Below are 21,220 nucleotides of genomic sequence, written 5' to 3'. Positions count from 1 at the left end.
ATTAACCACAATCTTATAGCAAAAAAAGGAATAATGAAATATTGGCTGTTATCCAACAAAACCACTTTTACTATTAAACAAATCCAGGCAGTTACGTTGGATTCCAATGGTTAGGGGGCTGGGGGATAATTAACCCCTGTGACCTTTTCCTTAATCTGGCCTCTGTCCCCATTTACATTAAAAATCTGTAGTCCCCAACAGTCTATGGGGCTGCAATGTTCTTACATGGAGTAGGCTCCAGAAAGCATAACTTCCAGAGCTTGTGCCTGCTGGCTAATGTCATCACTAGATGGTTCTGGCTATAAAAGACTATGGGCTTCATTATGCAAAATCCACAAGATCCCTCTCCGTGTCTTGTGGATTGAGCATGCAGAGGCCATAGAGTGTCAGGACAGCTTTATATTGGTATAACTGTCCTGGCAAGAATGTGATTGTGCTTAACTGCAATAAGAAATGACAGTGTACATGTAATTAAAATGGAGAGTTTCGCAACATCTCCCCCTGAATGGTTTACACAATGCATATTAGTCCTATTATTTTATACCACTGCAGAGCCCACACATGGAGCAGCTTATATAAGGGAGAACCCACAGGCAGCTTTTTACATGTAAAACTGCTCATCCGCCATGTCTTCAAGTAGAACCAAAACTGTCCCTTACCTGCAGAACGCTGAGCACGGCTTCTTGAGTGACTGAATCAGTTGTAACGCTAAAAAATGTTGCTGTCTCTTGCTGCTGAATCTGATAGAACATATCTGTATTTTCTCCCACATCAGCATCTTCCGCTCTCACCCGACCAATCACTGAGCCTGGGGGAGCTGTCTCCATTACATTAAACCGGTAGAGCTCTAGAAAGTGGGAGAAAAAGATTGATTTTATTAGTTAAACTTTAAATGTAATTATATGAATGCCATAAAATAGTTTCTTAAACTGTGTTATGACCCAATCAACATTTTTATAAATGTACTTCTAATCTTTTCACTTTTTTTTTTAAAATATAACAAATATAGCTGATCTTACTATTGGCCTGTATAACAAGATTAGATAAATAATAATAATTATTATTTTTTTGCTGACAGATGATGATATGATTCTATAGTTCTTTTTTATAACACACACAAAAAAAAAAAAAACTTTTATGAGGACACTACTTACTGTATAAATGTGAGTATTCAATGGCTTTTAAATATAACTTTTATTATATACACATAGATGGGGCAATTTACTAAGACGGGAGTTCTATATGAGATGGGATGTTGCTATAGGCAACCAATCAGATACTATCTATTAACTTCTAAAAGGTGTAGATTCTGATTGGTTGCCCGTAGCAACATCCCATCTGTTATAGAACTCCCATCTGTTATAGAACTCCCATCTTAGTAAATTCCCCCCAGATGTGTCTTAATATGGTGCATATATCCTCAATACATGAGATGCCTGGTGCGAGCCAGCTGCCAGGTCACCTGGCAACTCTGCTAGTGTCAGACAAACTTTTTGTGCCAACAATACATCTTGGTCGCAAAGCCATGCAACTAGGATGATCCGGGAGACTGTGACACTTGTATATCTGTGTGAAACTGTCTGTAAATGATGCACAAAGGAATTTCATATGGAACAAGCAGATTCAGCGACTAAAGGAGCCAATACACCTGCAAACAATCAATCAATCCCCTGACCGGCACTGCCGCTCTGCCAACCGGATGTGCTGATCAATAGCCAGCGATGATCAGCGATTCGTCTGAGAATCAGGGATATTAAGCATGTTATAAAGTCCACATTCTGCTGGTGTATGGTGCCTTTAGATGCGCTGAGCCTTGGAAAGTGATCAAGTGGAGAGTCATAAAATACCAACTAATAAGCTACTAGCTGTTATTTTTCAAACACAGCATGTAACATGGCAGTTAGGAGATGATTGGTTGGTTGTTTATTTATCTCCAGTAAGAACTAATGTTTGTGCCATGCTAACAAATTGCTATAAGGAGTACTTTTGTAGCCATCATAACCTACAAGAAAATCAAATGAAGTTAATAGGGCAGTATAATGACTCCACAGTTGCTTATATAGTTTTTCTTTTTCACTCTCCATATGTATTAACCCCTTCAGTGGTGTTTTTTTTTTTGGGGGGGGGGGGGGAGCGCTTCCCACTGGGTGAGTTTTTTATGGGGAGCGATCCCTTAAAAAAAAAAGAAAACACCACTGCCTCCCTGGGTCCGGGCAGCTCCGCTGAACTGTCAATCAGCCGCTGCCCGGAACTGCGCCCCGGCACCCTGTCCCTGTCCCAGACAGCCGGCTTGTCATAAGCCGGCACCGGGGACTTCAATAGAAAAGCTGGAGGGGAGGGGGGAGGAGGAGGCACGGCAGAGGGGAGGGAGCCGAGCAGCGCTGAAGCTGCATGAGTTCAGTGATTGCCCGGCTCTAAACAGTGGCAATCCTGAGAATTTTCCGGGCTTGCCAGACTGGGCACTGAGGCACAGCCCGGAAAATTCTCGGGATTGCCACTGAAGGGGTTAATGGTGTATATACAGTATATCTATGTATACTTGTAATATACAAGTTGCACCCCTGCTGTCTGCCCTGCTCATAGCCACCCATGTAAGTAGATAAGGGGCGGGCTTCGGCCGATGTGGGGGGACAGGGCTTTTTTTTAAATTAAGAATGTCAATCCCGGGATTGAAAAAATTCCCCGGGATTGGCATCCCTAGTCTGGTTGTTTTCCATTACCTCATTTATGCCACAGTGTCCAATCCTCAGTCTTACATTTCACGTGTGCTACAGTGTCTGATCCACAGCCATACCCTGTTCCTTCTGCTACAGTGTCTGAACCACATCCATAACCTATCCTTTCTGCTACAGAATACCTCCCAACATGACCATCTCCAGGAGGGACAGAATGCTCTGTTTCTGGACTTCCCTCTCAATTAATGATTGCCATCACCTGTTTTAAACAGGTGTTAATTTACAAGAGAGGTGTTTCACCCTGTTGATGGTAACAACAAATTAAGAGGGAAGTCCAGAAATAGAACATTGTGTTCCTCCTGGAGAGGGTCATGTTGGGAGGTATTCTGACCACAGCCATCAACTATCCCTTCTGCTACAATGTTCTGACAACAGCCATTATTTATTTATTTATTAACAGTTTCTTATATACTGTAGTGCATACATATTACGCAGCGCTTTACAGAGTATAGTTGAACATTCACATCAGTCCCTGCCCCAGTGGAGCTTACAATCTATATTCCCTACCACATGCACACACAGACATTCTAGGGTTAATTTGTTAGGAGCCAATTAGCCTACCAGTATATTTTTGGATTGTGGGAGGAAACCGGAGTACCCGGAGGAAACCCACTCACATACAGGGAGAATATACAAACTCTGCAGTTAGAGCCATGGTGGGAATTTAACCCATGACCTCAGTGCTGTGAGGCAGTAATGCTAACCATTACACCATCCGTAGCTCCTATCTTTTATTTTTCAAACCCAGCCTGTAACATGACAGATAGGATCTGATTGGCTGGCTGTTTATCCTGCTCCATTTGATCACTTTTTAAGCTTAAGGTGCCCACACACTAGAAAGATCTGTGATCTTAAGATAAATAAAATAAATAAATTAGCCTTGAGATCTTTTGTCTGTCCTGGACAAAAGATTTCAGGCTAGCGCACATCTTTACCAAAGATTTTTCTTAAAATCCCATGTGCGTTCCTATGGATCTTTTGTTAAATCTTCTGATCTTTCGTGCAGCATGTAAGATCAGAAGATTTAGCAAAAGATCCAAAGGAGAGCGCATCGGACCGATATCGGACGATTTTTCGACTGATTATCGGTAAACATCGGATGATATATCGGAAAATCGCCCAATCTGCAAAAAAATCGTTTGTGTTTTTGGGCATCTTTAGTGTCACGATCCCGATGTTTCTCATGTGCTTTAGCTTACCTCAGATCTGATCTGCATTGCTTCAACTCAGCATGCAAACTGTAATCGGTGTTGCTTGGTTCTGATTAGCCAGTGGAGACCCTCTGAGTAATTAGCAGGAACCTGTGTGCAGCATTCTCTGTGCATGCTTAGGAATTTAGGCTTCAGTGTTTTTTGGCCTACTAGGCCTCATTCCACATCTGAGCCTAACCTAGCGTACAGACATGTGTCACAACTGTAGTGTTTGATGGAATTGGAGGTGTAACAGGCTCTAGAAAGTACACAGCTTTGAACTGACAGCTTCTGGTTCAGAAAGGTCAAGCTACAGTGTATACCCAGGACTTCATTCCCATAGGCCAGGCATGTCCAAACTACGGCCCTCCAGCTGTTGTGAAACTACAACTCCCATCATGCCTACCAAAGTTTTAGCATTCCCCAATAGCAAAACTGTGGCAAGGCATGATGGGACTTGTACTGTAGTTTCACAACAGCTGGAGGGCCATAGTTTGGACATGCCTGCCATAGGCTGAGAGTCAGGAAGTACAGAAAGGAGTGCAGACTGGCCAATGGCACTTTTGTCCATATCCAAGATGGCGGCGCTGGCCTCTCGGAGCAGACCAGAAACCAAACCACAAAACTCCTACAGACCACTGCCACTGAGCCCCCGCCGAGACCACCAAACTCCTGCAAGGCGTCAGACCCCCATCCAGCACAATGAAAGCCATCGCCAAGCGGGTGAGTAGCGTACCTGGTGAATAACCATGGCAACAAGACAGGGTCTGATCACCTGACTATGAGATATCCAATCCTGTGGCAGCCTGAGACTCTCTGAATCATCTGACTCTAGTCACCAATTATCAAGGACCAAGAAGTAGAAGTATAGGGACCTGAGATACAGAATCTGTCAGTTCCTTAAGTCCACACAGCCTTAGTGAGAGCTTAGGAGAGGAGTTCCCAGGGAGGTAATATTTATTACCCTGGTTCCTGTAAACCTTAGCTCTTTGCTACTCAATTGGCTTCCAGTTATACCGGTACTCAGCCCGGTTCACACTGTCTCCAGTTATATACCGGTACTCAGCCTGGTTCACAGTGTCTCCAGTTATATACCGGTACTCAGCCCGGTTCACAGTGTCTCCAGTTATACCGGTTCTCAGCCCGGTTCACACTGTCTCCAGTTATAGTGGTACTCAGACCATTTCACAGTGTCTCCAGTTATACCAGTACACAGCCCGGTTCACAGTGTTTCCAGTTATATACTAGTTCTTAGTCTGGTTCACAGTGTTTCCAGTTATATCGGTACTCAGCCTGGTTCACAATGTGCTTCCAGTCATATCCAGTATCCAGTCTGGTCCACTCATATCCTGTATCCAGTCTAGTTCACTCACATCCTGTATCCAGTCCAGTTCAGTCATATCCAGTCCAGTTCAGTCATATCTGGTATCCAGCCAGGGCCGGCGACAGGGGGGGGTCAAGGGGGGCATGTGTGACGGGCCCCGGCGATCTGAAGGGCCCCAGAGCCCTGCCGTGGCCGGGGCCCGTCTATAAACTGTGTTACCACCACTGCCATCTAGTGTGTGTGCACAGTCTGTGCGTGCCGCCCCCGCCTGTGTGACTACCCACCCCGCAACCTGAACAGATAAGTCAAGCAGGCCCCCCTGCTGCTCAGTACCTCAGGTGCACATTCCACTCCCTCACCGCGTCCCTTCAGCCGCCCGGCCGGAACATCATGATGCAGGGTTTGAGGATTAACTGGAAGGAGGTACAGCACGGGGCTTCATGGGGGCGGAGCTTCATGGGACTCGGTGGGGGGCGGGACTACACGGGGCTCGAGAGGTGGAGCTAGAGATGACTCTGGCAGCTGCAGCAGAGCTGCTGCTGTCTGCAAAGTGAGGCCTGGAGAGGCTGCTGCGTTTCCAGGCCCACCCACCCAGCCAGACTGCACTGTTATTTTAAAAGGTAAGAGTGACTATATATATATATATATATATGTGGGTTAGGCTGAGGGCAGAGGGGGGTGGGTTAAGCCACAGGGTACATGCGTTAGGCAATAGCAAGGAGGGTCAGGATTAGGCTTTGGGGGGTTAGGAAGCACTTCAGTGTTATAGAGCGCAGGCCGCAGGGTTAGGAAGCGAGTCAGTGTGATAGAATGCAGACCACAGGGTATGTCCCGGAAAACATACCACTAATATACAATGGGTGCGCGCCAGTGGTGTCCAGGTGTGCACCCCTGGCGCAGTACCTCTAGAGCCCACCCCTGTCACAACCTTGCAGTCCCCCCATCACCTTTGCTCCGGCGATCAGTACGCCGGAGCTCCCATGACCCTCCCGCCAGCCAGCACTCATTTTACAGTTACCTCGGCGGCAGGCTCGAGTATGGTTGGCGCAGTTCGGGGGGACTCGGGAGCGCTTAGGCTCCCGAGTCCTCCCAAGCCGCCGCGAACATCCCCCAGCCTGCCACCGATGTCACTGCTGAATGTGACAGCCGGCCGGCTAAGGCAGCGGGGACAGCGGCGGCAGGGAAGCTCTGGCGTACTTACGCTGGAACAGAGGTGAGGGAGTGGGGGCTTCCAACTTCCTGTGGTGGGTTTTTCTGGGGCAGGACAAACCTGCCCTGGTAGGTTTGTCCTGCCCCAGCAAAACCCACCACTCAAGGGGTTAAATAGCATTTTATTTGCAAAATCACACATGATGCACAAGCAGCTTCTGCTGATTAAAATGATATGCAGCATATCTGTATGGGTGCTGTCCTTTGCGGCTGTTTATACACCAGCACATGAATTTTATGATGCATGCACCTCATGGGGGTGCTGGAAGTTATCCAACTGGATCCTTCAAGAGGGGCAAATACACATGCTTCTGTTGGCGTTACCCAGCAGGATCAAGCTCTGTAATGTATTGCATTCCTGGGCTTAGTTCATAAGCGGTAAGCATCCAAACCTTTACTAAAACGTATTTTTCTGAGGTTTAACTGCAAAATATGCATTTATGCGTTCCGCCCAATATCTCCAGAATCAGAACTCCTGGCAACTCAGAACTCCAAAAATTGACTGATTACACAGCCGCAGGGATTTGAAAAGCTGCTGGAGGGCATCAATACAAATCCAGACGGCAGCGACATTTGCATATTTTAGCACAGTCGCTGCATACAAATCTGCATTTATATTTATATATCTCTGAATCAGGCCCATAGTACTGATATATGTTAATGAATAGGTGAGATTAATAGATGCGCTGCTAAAGCTCCTTTGAAGCAAGGACAAAATTTCAGATTAGTGTTAGGGATCTATCTATAAACAAATGAAAAGCCCTGTTCCACTGATATCAAGGCTTTCACTTCTTTGTCTCGTTCAGGGAATGGGTTTACATGGAGCGGTGCCCCTAATTAGTGTTAAAATCTCTTCCAAATACAATAGTATAGAGCAGTGGTTCCCAAACTGTGCGCCTAGGCTCCCTGGGGTGCCTCGGGACACTTGCAGGGGTGCCTCGGGTTAGTCGTCCAGGACCAATTCAAATTATTTATGATCAATTATTTCTGGACAAAACCAGTGCTGGTGGCTGCCAATCATAAACTGTGTACAATCAGAAGCAAATCCTGCCCTTTACCACATAACTGAACCTAAGAAGCACATATAAACACAATCTACTTAATTTTATATATATTTTTGGGGCCTAAGGGAGCCTTGGAAAAATACTGATAGTCTGATTAGAAAAAGATTGGGAAATCCTGGTATAGAGAATACAATAGTCTACAGAAGAATGGAAACCTGATGTTTCTGTTTCACTTCACAATTTAATTTTGCTTCCTGGAGATGGTGAAATGAGTTGGAGCTTACCTTAGGGGCAGGAGAGGAGAAGTGAACTGCACTGTACTTCTCAGTCGCTCCGCTCCTTGGGGCTGATTCAGATGTGGTTGGAGGTGCTATTGCTGCTGCCTACATGGAAACAGCAGCGATAGCACTTAAATAATAATGCAGCAGGAGGCATCTGATATAAGTAGGCATCTCTTGCTTGCATTACTGATCCTCACTGTATTCTAGAATGCAGCATTTCATCATATGCGACACCACCAGCCAGATGTGTGACTCATGGGTTCGTGTAACCTTTGTTGCACCAGACTGTAGGTGCAACAAAGAGGTGAGGAAATCTCCGTCGATGGACAGAGATTCTGGCCACGCCACTTACCACAATTGAAGCGACATGCTACGCCCTCTCTGTCCACAAAACGGCAGCCAATCACTGCTGGAAAACTGACAATCTGCATCTGAGGTAACAGATCTGTACTGTTCTGGTGCTTGCACAAACTACCAAACGTCTGTACTTTTCAGCATGCGCTGCAGATCCAGCAAGACCTGAATCAGGATCCTTGTGTCCAACATCCACCCTGAGACAGGGGCAGACACAAGGGTGCAAGGCATAGAAAGCACATATGCAGTGTGAAGAAGGAAGCAGTATGAAATCCCGACGCCGGAATCCCGACCGCCGAAATCCCGACAAGGGGGGGACGTGGATCGCCCCCCCCTTGCGGGCTCGCTGCGCTCGCCACACAGCGGGCCCGGTGCCTCGCTACGCTCGGCACACTAATTTATTCTCCCTCCAGGGGTGTCGTGGACACCCCAGGAGGGAGAAAGTGTCGGGATTTCGGCGGTCGGGATTCCAGTGTCGGGATTCTGAACGCCGGGATCCCGACCGCCGGGATTTTAACTGCATCCCGTGAAGAACATATTAGACTCCTGATATAGCAGTTTTTACAACACTTGGCATGTTTTCCTGAATGGCTAAAAAACATGATTATATATTGCATCAATATAATGTAATATATAGTGATATTTTCCCCCTTTTCCTTCTTTTACTATTTGCAGAAATAAAAAAATGAGTCACCACAGCATCTATCCAAGATAAAATAAATCACTGTGACAGCTGTGTATCTTCCCCAACATCTACCCCAGTGCAGTAAGAGTTAACTTACCGCTCCGCTGGGCTAGTCTCTGCAGTAATTGCAAGCAGCATCTGTAGTGGTACAGAAATCCCAGATTTGGGCTTCAGTTCCACTTTAAAACTATATTTTATAAAAATAGATAACAAAATATAATAATTATTGAACTTCAAAAACATATACAGCCAGATGCACTAAGCTTCAAAGTGATAAAATGGAGAGTGATAAACAGCCAGCCAATCAGCTCCTACCTGACATGTCACAGACTGTTTGAAAAATGTCAGGCAGAGGCTGATTGGTTGGTTGTTTATCACTCTCCATTTTATCACTTTTGAAGCTTAGTGCATCTGGCCCTTAGTCTGATCTAGCATATCTTATATTTTTGGTTATCATTATCGTATGATGATGGTAACAGAAAAGTTGTCACCATGGTGAAAGCTAAATAAGCTTATTCATGCTTAAGGGGCCTACACACGGGGTGATTTCAGGTAATTTCTAAGCGCTTTGTGTGTAGGCGCCACAGCGTCGCTCTCGTCCATCAATTAATATTCAGCATAAATCTAGTTACAGATAGAGCTGCACTGTTTGTTGCCATACCGGATAAGCTGGCGGCAACTGGCGGACGGCGTAACTGGGACGCACAAGTGTCTCACACGCTCAGGTGCTCCATTCCCAAGAAATGGGAGCGCGAGCGCTCCATTCTGGCATCATCCGTTGGATGGCTTGATGGGAGCCGTTTCAACTAGAGAGACTCCAACTGTAGATTACCGGTGAGAACACTGGCCATGACAGATCGCTCAACACACAGCATGGGCAAATTGCGGTGCAGCGCTGTGTGGTGAGCGATCTAGCATCGCCCACCAAAATCTCCCCTTGTGTAGTAGGCCCCTGTTGATTGAGATGCCTTATCTTATCATTATAGGGAGGCTACCATATATTTGAGACTACAAGTTGTTATTAGTATCCTTGTCATTGTATCAATTATAAAGCAGGCAGCACCACCTACAGCTTGAAAAATGTAATATATACCTAAACAATCATTGCCCAAAAAGCCACTTTTTTGACATTATTTGCCTCTTCGAGAGCAAACTAAAGTGTGTTTATGGAGCAGAGCATGTGGTAGAGTTTGTAGAATGGGATACACTGGAGGACATTAATGCTGCTTTCAGACCGCATAACTGGCTTTGACCCTGTATTTGGAAACGTTTCCAAAAACGGGTCTGCCAGATAAAACCCCTTTCACACCGCAGCACTTAAACGGTATATTACCGTTTAAGTGCCGATTTTTTGACACTGGCAGACCCGTTTTTGGAAACTTTCCAAATACAGGGTCAAAGCCAGTGCAGCCTTCAGCCCTCCCCTCCGTGCAGCTCCCCCCCCCTCGCGCGTGTCGACCGAGAGCATGTCGACGCCCCCCGCGCATGTCGACGCCCCCCACGCATGTCGACGCCCCCACCCCCGCGTGTCGGCGCCCCCCCCCCCCCCCGTGTCGACTTACCCCGTGCCGGTACCTCCGTTGTGGATCCCGGCACTGCAGCTCAGTATGCTCGGAAAGCACTTATGAAAAAAGTGTCTTCCAGAAAATGGCTGCCCCATAGGAAACCCTGTTTAAAAAAACTGTCTTTCGTATGGGGGCAGCCATTTTCTGAAAGACACTTTTTTCATAAGTGCTTTCCGAGCATACTGAGCTGCAGTGCCGGGAACCACAACGGAGATACCGGCACGGGGTAAGTCGACACGGGGGGCGCCGACACGCGGGGGGGCGTCGACACGCGCGGGGGGCGTCGACACGCGCGGGGGGGGGGGCTCCAGTGCTGTGAATACTTAATGAGCGCTCATTAAGTATTCACTGTGCTGAATTTAGGACCCAGCTCATTGGCTGGGTCCTAAATACCGTTTCAGAACCGATTTTGAGCCTAAAATACCGGTTCTGAAACGGGTAGGACCCTGCATTTTAACCGGTTAGAAAAAACGTTTTTTTCTAACCGGTTAAGTGGTCCTGCACCTTTCAGACCGCACACATTACCGTTTTAAAACGGTAAAAAAACGGCAATATACCGTTTTTAAAGTGCGGTCTGAAAGGGGCATAGGAAGTTCTATTTCACATGGGGTGTTGCTATGGGCAACCAATCATCTGAGGGATCTCATCTGAGGGAAAGAGCTGAGCAGATAGAGAGTAAGTGCATAAGTTCACAATTTTTTTAAAGGGATTATTTAAATTACCATTTTTCTTCCTTCTTATGTGAATTCAGAAATGGTAAAGAACGGACCCTGGCTCCTGGGAATCTGTTGTAGCTTGCTTTCCGATACACTTTGGAGTCAAGTCAATAAGGGCACATTACACACGATGGCCACAATGTGCCATTGCAATGACATTGAGACGGCAACAATGGAGGAGCATATTAAAACATGCAATCTTGGGGCTGCCTGCAATTGAATCATTCGGTACTTGTGTAGTTTCACGGCGCCAGCTTACGCTGTCAGTGTAGCGTACCTGTCCGAATCAGCGTAGTGTTCCCACGCCCAGCGCAGTTAGCGTAGTCAGTCAGAAGTAGCGTAGCGTCCCTGGCTGCCTTCTGCCTTACTTGTGTCGTTTCATGGCGGTAGCGTAAGCTCCGTTATCAGCGTAGGCTGGTGCCATGAAACGACACAAGTAACTACCGTACTGTTGCCGGGAACTGCATCTCTGTCCCCGGCATCCCTGGCAAGCCTACTCAGCGCCTCTCTCACACCGCCGGCGCCAGCATGATCCCCTCTCTTTGGCGGAGAGGTGATTATGCTGGCGCCGGCGGAGAGGTGCTCCATCTGTTTGAGACGCAGGAGCGTCTTAGGCGCTCCAGCAATGATACACTCCTGCGTCTGAGTAGCTATTGCTAAGATGTATGATATGGCAGGTGTCAATGTGTTCCTGAAACACCCCCACTACCCACAGCAGCCCGAAGCGTGGCGAGCACAGCGAGCCCCGTGAGGGGACACGTTACGCGTCCTCCCGACATTTTCATACCCCCACTATCCACATCGTTACCTTACATGTAATCCACGTGCGCTCGCCACGCTTTGGGCTTGGTGGCTCGGTGCGCTCGCCACACTATATAAAATTGACTTCACGCTGACGTGGATAGTGGGGGTATGAAAAGGTCGGGAGGACCACGCTTTGGGCTGCCGTGGATAGCGGAGGTGTTTCAGGAACACATTGACACCTGCCATATCATACATCTCAGCAATAGTTACTCAGACGCAGGAGCGTATCATTGCTGGAGCGTCTGAGACACTCCTGCGTCTCAAACAGATGGAGCGCCTCTCCGCTGTCGCCAGCATGATCACCTCTCCGCCAAAGAGAGGGGATCATGCTGGCGCCGGCGGTGTGAGAGGCGCTGACTAGGCTTGCCAGGGATGCCGGGGACAGAGATGCCAGCCTACACTGATAACGTAGCTTACGCTGCCGCCGTGAAACTACACTAGTAAGGCAGCCATAGCTGATAAAGTAGCTGAGGCTGCTGCAGGCAGCCGTTGGGCTACGCTATTAGCGTAGCTTCAAATGTAGCGTAAGCTGGCACCGTGAAACTACACAAGTACCAATCATTCTAATGGGCCCTTCATGTGAAATAACACATTTATTTATTAACAGTTATTTATATACTGTAGCTGACACATTGGGCCTTATTCTAATTCACTCCTTCTGCCAAATTCCTTCTTAGCTGGACAAAACCACGTGCACTGCCGGTGGGGTAGATGTTATTTGTGCATAGAAAGTTAGATTTGGGTGGGGTTTTACTGTACTTCAAAGTGAGATCTATATTGCCGTGTAAAAATAAAGCAGTATTTTCCCTGCACAGAAACAAAAATAACTCACCCAAATCTAATTCTCTCTGCACATTTTACACCTGCAGTGCACATGGTTTTGTCCTAAGAAGGAATTTGCCAGAAGGAGTGAACCAGAATAAGGCCCATATTCCGTAGTGCTTTACAGAGGATATTTGAACATTCACATCAGTCCCTGCCCCAGTGGAGCTTACACTCTATACTCCCTACCACATGTATACGCACAAACATTCATTCTAGGGTTAATTTTGTTGGGAGACAGTTAACCTACCTGTATATTTTTGGATTGTGGGAGGAAAACAGAGTACCCGGAGGAAACCCACGCAAGCACGGGGGGAATATACAAACTCCGCACAGTTAAGAGCTATGGTGGGAATCAAATCCATGACCTTGGTGCTGTGAGGCAGGTATGCTAACCATTACACCTTCCCTGCTGCCCACATGCACCTTTTATTTTAATATCTTGCCTGGAAATCTGAAAAAAAAAATTGAGGATTTTTTTCCAACACAAAAAACACACAAGGTATCTGCAGAGGACATGATCTACACCAGAGGGATGGTGAGTACAAACCTACAGGATCAAGATAGGAAAGTATGTATGTATGTAGTGTGTAATAAAATTATACTTTGTGTCAGTACTTTGGGTATAGGTTCTGTAGTGGGACTACAAGTCCCAGAGGGCCCATAAATGCCCCACATGCAGGTTCTCCAAGGCTTGCAGGGGCTTATAGTTCTACTGGAAGGGAGCCTTTATTGGGGGTCCCTACTTCAACAGTCACCGAAGTCATGTCTTGGCAGTGGCACCTTATTTAATAAGTGTCCCCCAGCTGTGGCATGATACTACTGGCTATTGGAGCCTGGAGCTGGTTTCTGAAATACAGGAGGCCCCTACTACTTTTGTCCCCATATTTTGGGAACCAGGACCGGTCCAAGAGAGCGGGTGCTGGTTATAGAAATTCAGGGGGACCTTAGTTTTTAGTTCCCCTGTATTTCTGCAACCAGCACCGAAGCAAAGAGCCCTTGGCTGTTTATACTCCTGGTTATAGCTCGTTTTTTTTTAAATTATTTATTTTTCTATTTTTTTACCCAGGGAAGTCTGCCAGAATCTGAATGTTTAATGCAGGCTTCATGCTCGTCCATATTTGGCTGCCCGGAAACTCGGCAATACCATTTGTCGAATTCTCAGGTCGTGTTTTTGGGCCGACTACGGCTGATCTTGGTCGTACATTTTCGTACCAAGGATCGTCTATAATCGGCAATCCTAGTAAATTTCTCCCATAGGCAAAATGCTGCCCTGAGATATCATTTTGCTAATTAAAGTAAAAGTGATAGTGTAAATTACTTTTTAATCTAAAAATGACTTTTTCCCTACAAAAATATTATATATATTTCTAGCCTCCACCTGCCTGCACTGAGATGTTATAGATTTATTGTGCTCTAAGTATTTTACGCTTCTATGTGGTAGCCAAGGTAGCAGAACTGGTTACGGTATAAATAGTAGGCAATGTCTAGGTTGACAGTCACTAGGTCAACTACTAATGGTCGACAGTGACTATATTGACACCTTTGAATAGTCGACATACCAATGTCGACATTGACAAACGGTCAGAACAAGCGTATGGTCGACATATACATGGTTGACATGAATAAGGTCGACATGAGTTTTTTCACTGTTTTGTTTCTATGTTGACATATGTCGACAATACAGCTGTGCTTGTCATGCTTAGGGTATGGTGCCTCACTGCGTTTGGTACACTGTTATATTCCCACTCTATGCCCACTTGGATCAGTGCAGGCTTCTGCCAAATATGCCTGGAAAATTTGTATTTTCCAGGCGTATCTTCGCGGCAATTAGCAGCCGTATCGCTGCAGTTGCAGATGCTCTCGTTTGTTCTGGTTGGTTAAATGAAGGTTGTGGATCAAAATATTATCAAAATTGACCGTTGTAGAACATTCATCTATCTGCTGTTCAACCACGCCAGTATTACTTTGGCCTTGTGTTGGGAACTTTCCCCCAGCTTTCTAGTAGACAGAAGAAGGTTGCAGCATCACCTATAATTTGGCACCATCCACCTATCCTTAAATATTGTCAAGATGCCCAGTCACTGCTGAGGAAAAACATCCCCACATGATACTGCCACCCCCATATTTCACTGCTGTTTGTCGAGGAATGCGAAATAATACGTTTATTCCATAATTTGTGTTTAATGCAAGATCCAATATAAAAATGGTAATTTGCAGTAGTGGGAGAGTGTAATAGTTGGGATCCCCAGAAGCTGACATCTGAGATAGCAGGACCACATAGAGGGCTGTTTGTGGACATGAATTGCCAATGTAACCTGCAGTGCGCAATCGCCATGAGAACTGTTCCCTGGACATCAACTAGCACATAATTAGATTTACTTCATAGCATTCTGGGGTAAATTTACTAAAGGTGCCCAATACACCGTACAATTATTGTATACAATATTGCATCACATCTCATCTTATTGCATCGCACAGTTTTGGCAATGCAATGAGATGAGATTAGATCTAGTACAAAAAGTATTGCATGCGTATACTTTTGTACTAGATCTCATCTCATCTCATCGCAAAACCTGTGCGATGCAATGAGATGAGATGCGATATTGTATACAATAATTGGGTACTCTTTACCTAGATGGGCGCCAGCGATTGAAATCGCGGGCGTCGGGGGTAAAAATCGCGGTCATCGCGGGTAAATCGCGGGTACATAAAAATCTGCTACCCGCGATGACCGCGATTTTCCCATAGGGAACAATGTTAAAAAGGCTGATTGAGCACGATTTTCATGTAAAATGCCTCAATGCCCGCGATTTGGCCATAGGAATCAATGTTAAATGGGCTACAGAGCCCAAATAGGCACAATTAACCCTTAAATGTCCCCCCAAATTTTTAACGCCACCCCACGATCCACGCCAACCCGAAGCGTGGCGAGCGCAGCGAGCCCGCGCGGGGCGGCGGTACGCGTCCTCCGACCTTTTCATGCCCTACTATCCACTAGGGCGTGGAGTGAGAATAGAATAGTGTGGCGAGCGCAGCGAGCCACTGAGCCCGAAGCGTGGCGAGCGCAGCGAGCCCCACGAGGGAACGCGGATACCTTCACAGGTAGACGCGTCCCCTCGCGGGCTTCACAGGTGTCCGCGTCGCCACGGACACCTGTGAAGCCCGCGAGGGGACGCGTATAACTGTGAAGGTATCCGCGTCCCCTCGCGGGGCACGCTGCGCTCGCCACGCTTCGGGCTCGGTGGCTCGCTGCGCTCGCCACACTATTCTATTCTCACTCCACGCCCTAGTGGATAGTAGGGCATGAAAAGGTCGGAGGACGCGTACCGCCGCCCCTCGCGGGCTCGCTGCGCTCGCCACGCTTCGGGTTGGCGTGGATCGTGGGGTGGCGTTAAAAATTTGGGGGGACATTTAAGGGTTAATTGTGCTTATTTGGGCTCTGTGGCCCATTTAACATTGATTCCTATGGCCAAATCGGGTCCATTGAGGCATTTAACAGTAAAATCGTGTCCATCGGCCCTTTTAACATTGATTCCTATGGCAAATCGGGAGCATCGCGTCGCGGGCATCGCGGGTACATTTATGGCCGGCCGCGACGCGACCGACGCGATTTCCATGTTTAACATGGGTTTCAATGGGAAATCGCGGGCATCGCGTCGGTCGCGTCGCGGCCAGACATAAATGTACCCGCGATCACCACGACGGGCGCCCATCTAGGTAAAGAGTACCAATAATTGTACCGTGATTGGGCACCTTAAGATGTGAGTTCCATTTAAGTTGGTTGCCCATAGCAACCATTACATTCTACTTATTTATGTAGCACCTTTTAAGGTGCCCACAGACGCATCAATTATCGAATGCGTTTTGTACTTTTTAAGCACAAATTGCATCTTATGTACAATTATTGGATGGTGTTTATGGGCTTGTGCGATGCGATAAGCCCGATATTGTATGTCTAAAAAAGTACTTTTTAGACTACATCTGAAATTTAACATTACAAACATGGGTTCATCACATGCATCCAAGTGCACATCTCATAGCAAGCTGGAAGAAAAATTGTATAGAACCATTGTACAGTCAAAAACGCATAGCACAGTACAATTGTAGCGTCTGTGGGCACCTCAAGGTGCCCACAGATGCTACAATTGTACTGTGCTATGCGTTTTTGACTGTACAATGGTTCTATACAATTTTTCTTCCAGCTTGCTATGAGATGTGCACTTGGATGCATGTGATGAACCCATGTTTGTAATGTTAAATTTCAGATGTAGTCTAAAAAGTACGTGCAGCACGTACTTTTTTAGACATACAATATCGGGCTTATCGCATCGCACAAGCCCATAAACACCATCCAATAATTGTACATAAGATGCAATTTGTGCTTAAAAAGTACCAAACGCATTCGATAATTGATGCGTCTGTGGGCACCTTTAGAAGATAATAGATATGATCTCATTGTTTGCTATTTTCCATTTTCAATAGAACGCCCATTGTAGTGAATTCACTCCTCTGAACTGGGACCAAAAAGCTAAATTTGTGTCTAATCTGACCACACTAACTATTTACAAGCTTTATGTGGGTCACAAATGATATTTTCTGGCACAGATATGTTTCGAGAATTTTTACTAGCTACCCTCTCTCTCTCTCTCTCTCTCTCAATCCCTCCCACACAAGCCAGTTGAGCAATGCACATTCACTCCAGTCTCTGTGACTGAACTCTGTAGTTCCTTCAAAGTGACAGATGGCCTCTCAGCGGCATCCCTCACAAGTCTCCTTCTTGTTTTGACTCTGAGTTTTGAGGGATGACCTTGTCTAGACAGTGCCTAGGTGGTATAATGCAGCTTCCTTTGCTTCACAGTTGATCCAACAACACTGACTTGGATATCCAAGATATTATTTTACTATCTTGTACATGTCTATATCTTTATTTTATATTTTGTAGTTTTCATATTATAACTTTCCTTCAGATTCACAATAGTCCCAATATTATTTGAATTAGGGACTCTTATATATTAAAGTTAAATGTTTACCAGGTAGAAACCAATGGAAAGCCATTTGCTAGGGCAATATCTTTTAATAGGGTAAGCTTCCACATCAAAGGGGATGAATACTTATGCAACCATTATTTTTTATCTTTTTATTCTTTTCCTTTCGAAATAAATCTGCAGGTAGATAATGAATTGTGAGTTCATTTATTTTAATTGGCCTGAATACTTTTTTAAATTATGTTTATTATATACCAATAATAATACAGAATGTTTACGTTTTTACAGAACAATTTGATAGGTTTGAACATGGGTTATACATTACATTGTCTAGGCAAGGTTGCCATTTATTTATATAACAAATGATGCTGATTACAAAGTTATAGTTACGTCTACTTGTGACTGTAACAAATTGAGGGCAATGAATAAAGCAATAATATATACATTTCTTCTGCTGTCTGAGACTCTTTTCGTCTGTATCAACCGCTCCGCGCCAACTATCCTTTTCTCAAAAGGGAGGTGCATTGTGCTCTAGAACATTCATGTTATACCATGTGGAAAGTTTTATAATACTACGTATATGCTCTTTTTCGTCGGGCAATAGGGTGCGGACATATGGTAACCATATTTTGAAAAACTTTGTGGCTCTAGTTTCTACCTCTAGGGAGCACTCCACCCATTCCATGTGAAACATGTGTTTTAGACGTTGAAGCATCAAGGCTATTGGAATTGGGGTACTCTGTATCCATTTAAAAAGAATAGTTTTTTTGGTTGCTGCCGCCACCCTGGCCAACAGCCATTTATTTCCTACTGTCAGCTTAGACATAGAACCATCAGCACAAACATTCCATAAGGCCCACGGCAAGGACACAGTGAGGTCTATACCCAATGTATCCCTGATATAGGACTGTACCTCCTTCCAAAGGTCCTGTACTACAGAGCATAGCCAAAGACAGTGCGGTAGATCTGCCTCCAATTGTTGGCACTTAAAGCAGCGCGTATCGTCTGCCAACCCTATACGGAATCTCAGTTTGGGGGTATAATATGCTCTGTGCAGGATCTTGTATTGCATTTCTGCGAAAGAGGAGGAAATCAATTGCTTATTTAGTTCATTAGTAGCTTTTATTATGATTTGTATTGTCAGACCTGGCGTATATTCCGACCATCTTGTCAGCCCTGTTCCTATCCCTGTTAGGTCTATACGTTTCCTGATTAAGTCATATAATAAAGAGGTGGGCTGTGGTCCCCCTAATCTAGACATCACCAATTTGTCTAAGGGATTTGATATATCTCGTGTTTCCAATTCTGATAAGAGTTTAGTGACATAACTGCGAACCTGGAAATACGCAAATATGGGTATTTGTATATCAGGGAATCTTTCCTTTAAGCCTGATAGGGTGATGACCGTGGAGTGATCATTAGTTAAAATCTGGCATATTAACCTAAGTCCCTTGGTGTGCCAACCTCTAAAGATTACATCTGGATGACCGTGCTGAAAGTTCTTATTATCTACCAAAGGCAGGAAGATTGACTTGGTATATTTTGCTCCAAGTCTTCTTCGGGCCCTGCACCACGCCAGACATGGACTGTATAATAGTGGATTTTCTCTTACCATATTGGGTAGAGAGTTATTAGGCGTATGAAGCAGGGACACCAAGGAGCGGTCTGTCGCCATAGTCTGCTCAATATCTAGATTTACATAGTTTTTGGCGCCACCCACCCAATCTATCGCGTACCTGAGGTTTGAAGCCAGTGCGTAGTCTTGAACATTTGGGAGATTGACACCTCCTAGTGCTAGTGGCTGTTGCAATTTTAGTAAAGATATCCTGGGACGTTTCCCTGCCCAGATGAATCCCGACAACCGTTTGTTTATGCGAGTCATGTCTCGTGGGGCCACAAAAAAAAGTAACATTTGAATCTGGTATAAAAGTCGAGGGAATGAGATCATTTTGTACAGCTGGATTCTGCCTAAATATGTGAGTGGCAAGTGTTTCCATCTGACAAAGTCCCTTTCCATCATGTCAATTGCATGAGTAAGATTCAAATCATATAGTTTTCTTATGTCGCCCGGAAACCTCAGCCCCAAATATACTAGGTGGTCTTGTGCCCATCGAAAGGGAAAGGTTTCTCCCCAGCCCTCCTTTGCCGCTGCATGCACCGCTAGGGCTTCTGTTTTTTCAAAATTTACGAGAAATCCTGATATTTTATGGAAAGTGTGTAGCGTACCTTGCAGGCCCAGAAGCGCCTGTTTGGGGTTGCGAAAATACAGAAGCAAGTCGTCCGCAAACGCAGAAACTTTTACCTCCTGACCCCCCATCTGTATTCCTTTCCATTCTCTGTCCCCCATAAATACTCTAATAAGAGGATCTAATGCCAAGTTGAACAATAGAGGTGACAGGGGACACCCCTGGCGTGTACCTCTGTATAACAAAAAGGGTGAAGAATTGAGTCCATTAGCTGTAATTCGGGCTAAGGGTTTTGAGTACAACATTTCGAAAATCCTAATAAAGTTTGAGCCGAATTGCTGGGCGCGTAGCACCCGTAGTATATGTGACCAGGAGACGCGGTCAAAGGCTTTATCTGCATCGCAGCTAACCACTATGGAGTCTTTATTGTCTTGTTGCTGTAGTTTGTGTAGCGCCGCTATAAGCATACGTACATTATGAACTGAGGTTCTTCCCTTTACAAATCCATTTTGGGCTGGGTGTAATATTCTGGGTAATATTCCTTGCAATCGTTGTGCTATCAATTTGGTGAATAATTTTAGATCCTGATTTAACAGTGATATGGGCCTATAAGACTGTACCAGCGTGGGGTCTTTCTTGGGTTTTGGAAATACCACTATTCTAGCTTCCGTGAACTCTGTGGGGGGCTTTTCTCCAGACAGTAGTGAGTTAAACAGTGTGATGAGATAGGGGTTTAACTGTTTTTGAAGTAATTTGTAATATTCTGCTCCAAAACCGTCCGGACCGGGTGATTTATTGCCTGAGAGAGTTTTAATTAGGTTTGATATTTCTATCTCAGTGACAGGAGACGTCAGCATGTCCCTTTCCGCATCCATGAGGATAGGTAATTTGGCCTTCAAAAGAAAATCTCTACCCTCTTCAGGACTATCTGCCGGGGCGGTGTATAGTGTTTGATAATAGTCGCTAAATATTTTGGTTATGGTTTGGGAGTCGGTTGCAGGGGGACCATTACTATTCTGTATTTTAAGTATTCGAGGGGGGGTGGTCTGGGCACGGGCTAAGTTGGCCAGAAGTTTCCCGCCTTATTACTATTCCTATAGAACCTGCTACGCTGCACATCATAAGAAAATTGCGCCTTCTCGGTGCACAGATCCTCATATGCTTTTTTGGCCTCATTATACCTTGTTCTATTTTCTAGTGTGTCTGCCGCTAGTAATGCGTCATATGCCATTGTTAATCTTTTGCTATATTCTGCTGTCACTACCTTCAACCGTTTACGTCTCCTGGCCACATACTCCATTATCTGTCCTCTCATGACGGGTTTAGCTGCTGCCCAAAAGAGGTGAATATCATCCCT

General features: G+C 45.5%; 1 protein-coding gene across 2 annotated transcripts in view; it reads right to left on the bottom strand.

The window, feature by feature from the left end:
• Positions 1–21,220, bottom strand: part of CDH22 (cadherin 22) — a 246,165-nt gene that overhangs the window by 36,275 nt on the left and 188,670 nt on the right. For both annotated transcript variants that reach the window (XM_083147879.1, XM_083147878.1), the window contains exon 6: positions 660–847. In XM_083147879.1, the coding sequence (XP_083004005.1) occupies positions 660–847 (188 nt within the window). The remainder of the gene's footprint in view (positions 1–659; positions 848–21,220) is intronic.

This window comes from Crinia signifera, chromosome 6 (genome assembly GCF_055691185.1).
Source record: "Crinia signifera chromosome 6, ASM5569118v1, whole genome shotgun sequence".
NCBI lineage: Eukaryota > Metazoa > Chordata > Amphibia > Anura > Myobatrachidae > Crinia > Crinia signifera.
The sequence above is the reverse complement of the archived record's forward strand: the minus strand, read 5'-3'. Positions and strand labels throughout refer to the sequence as shown.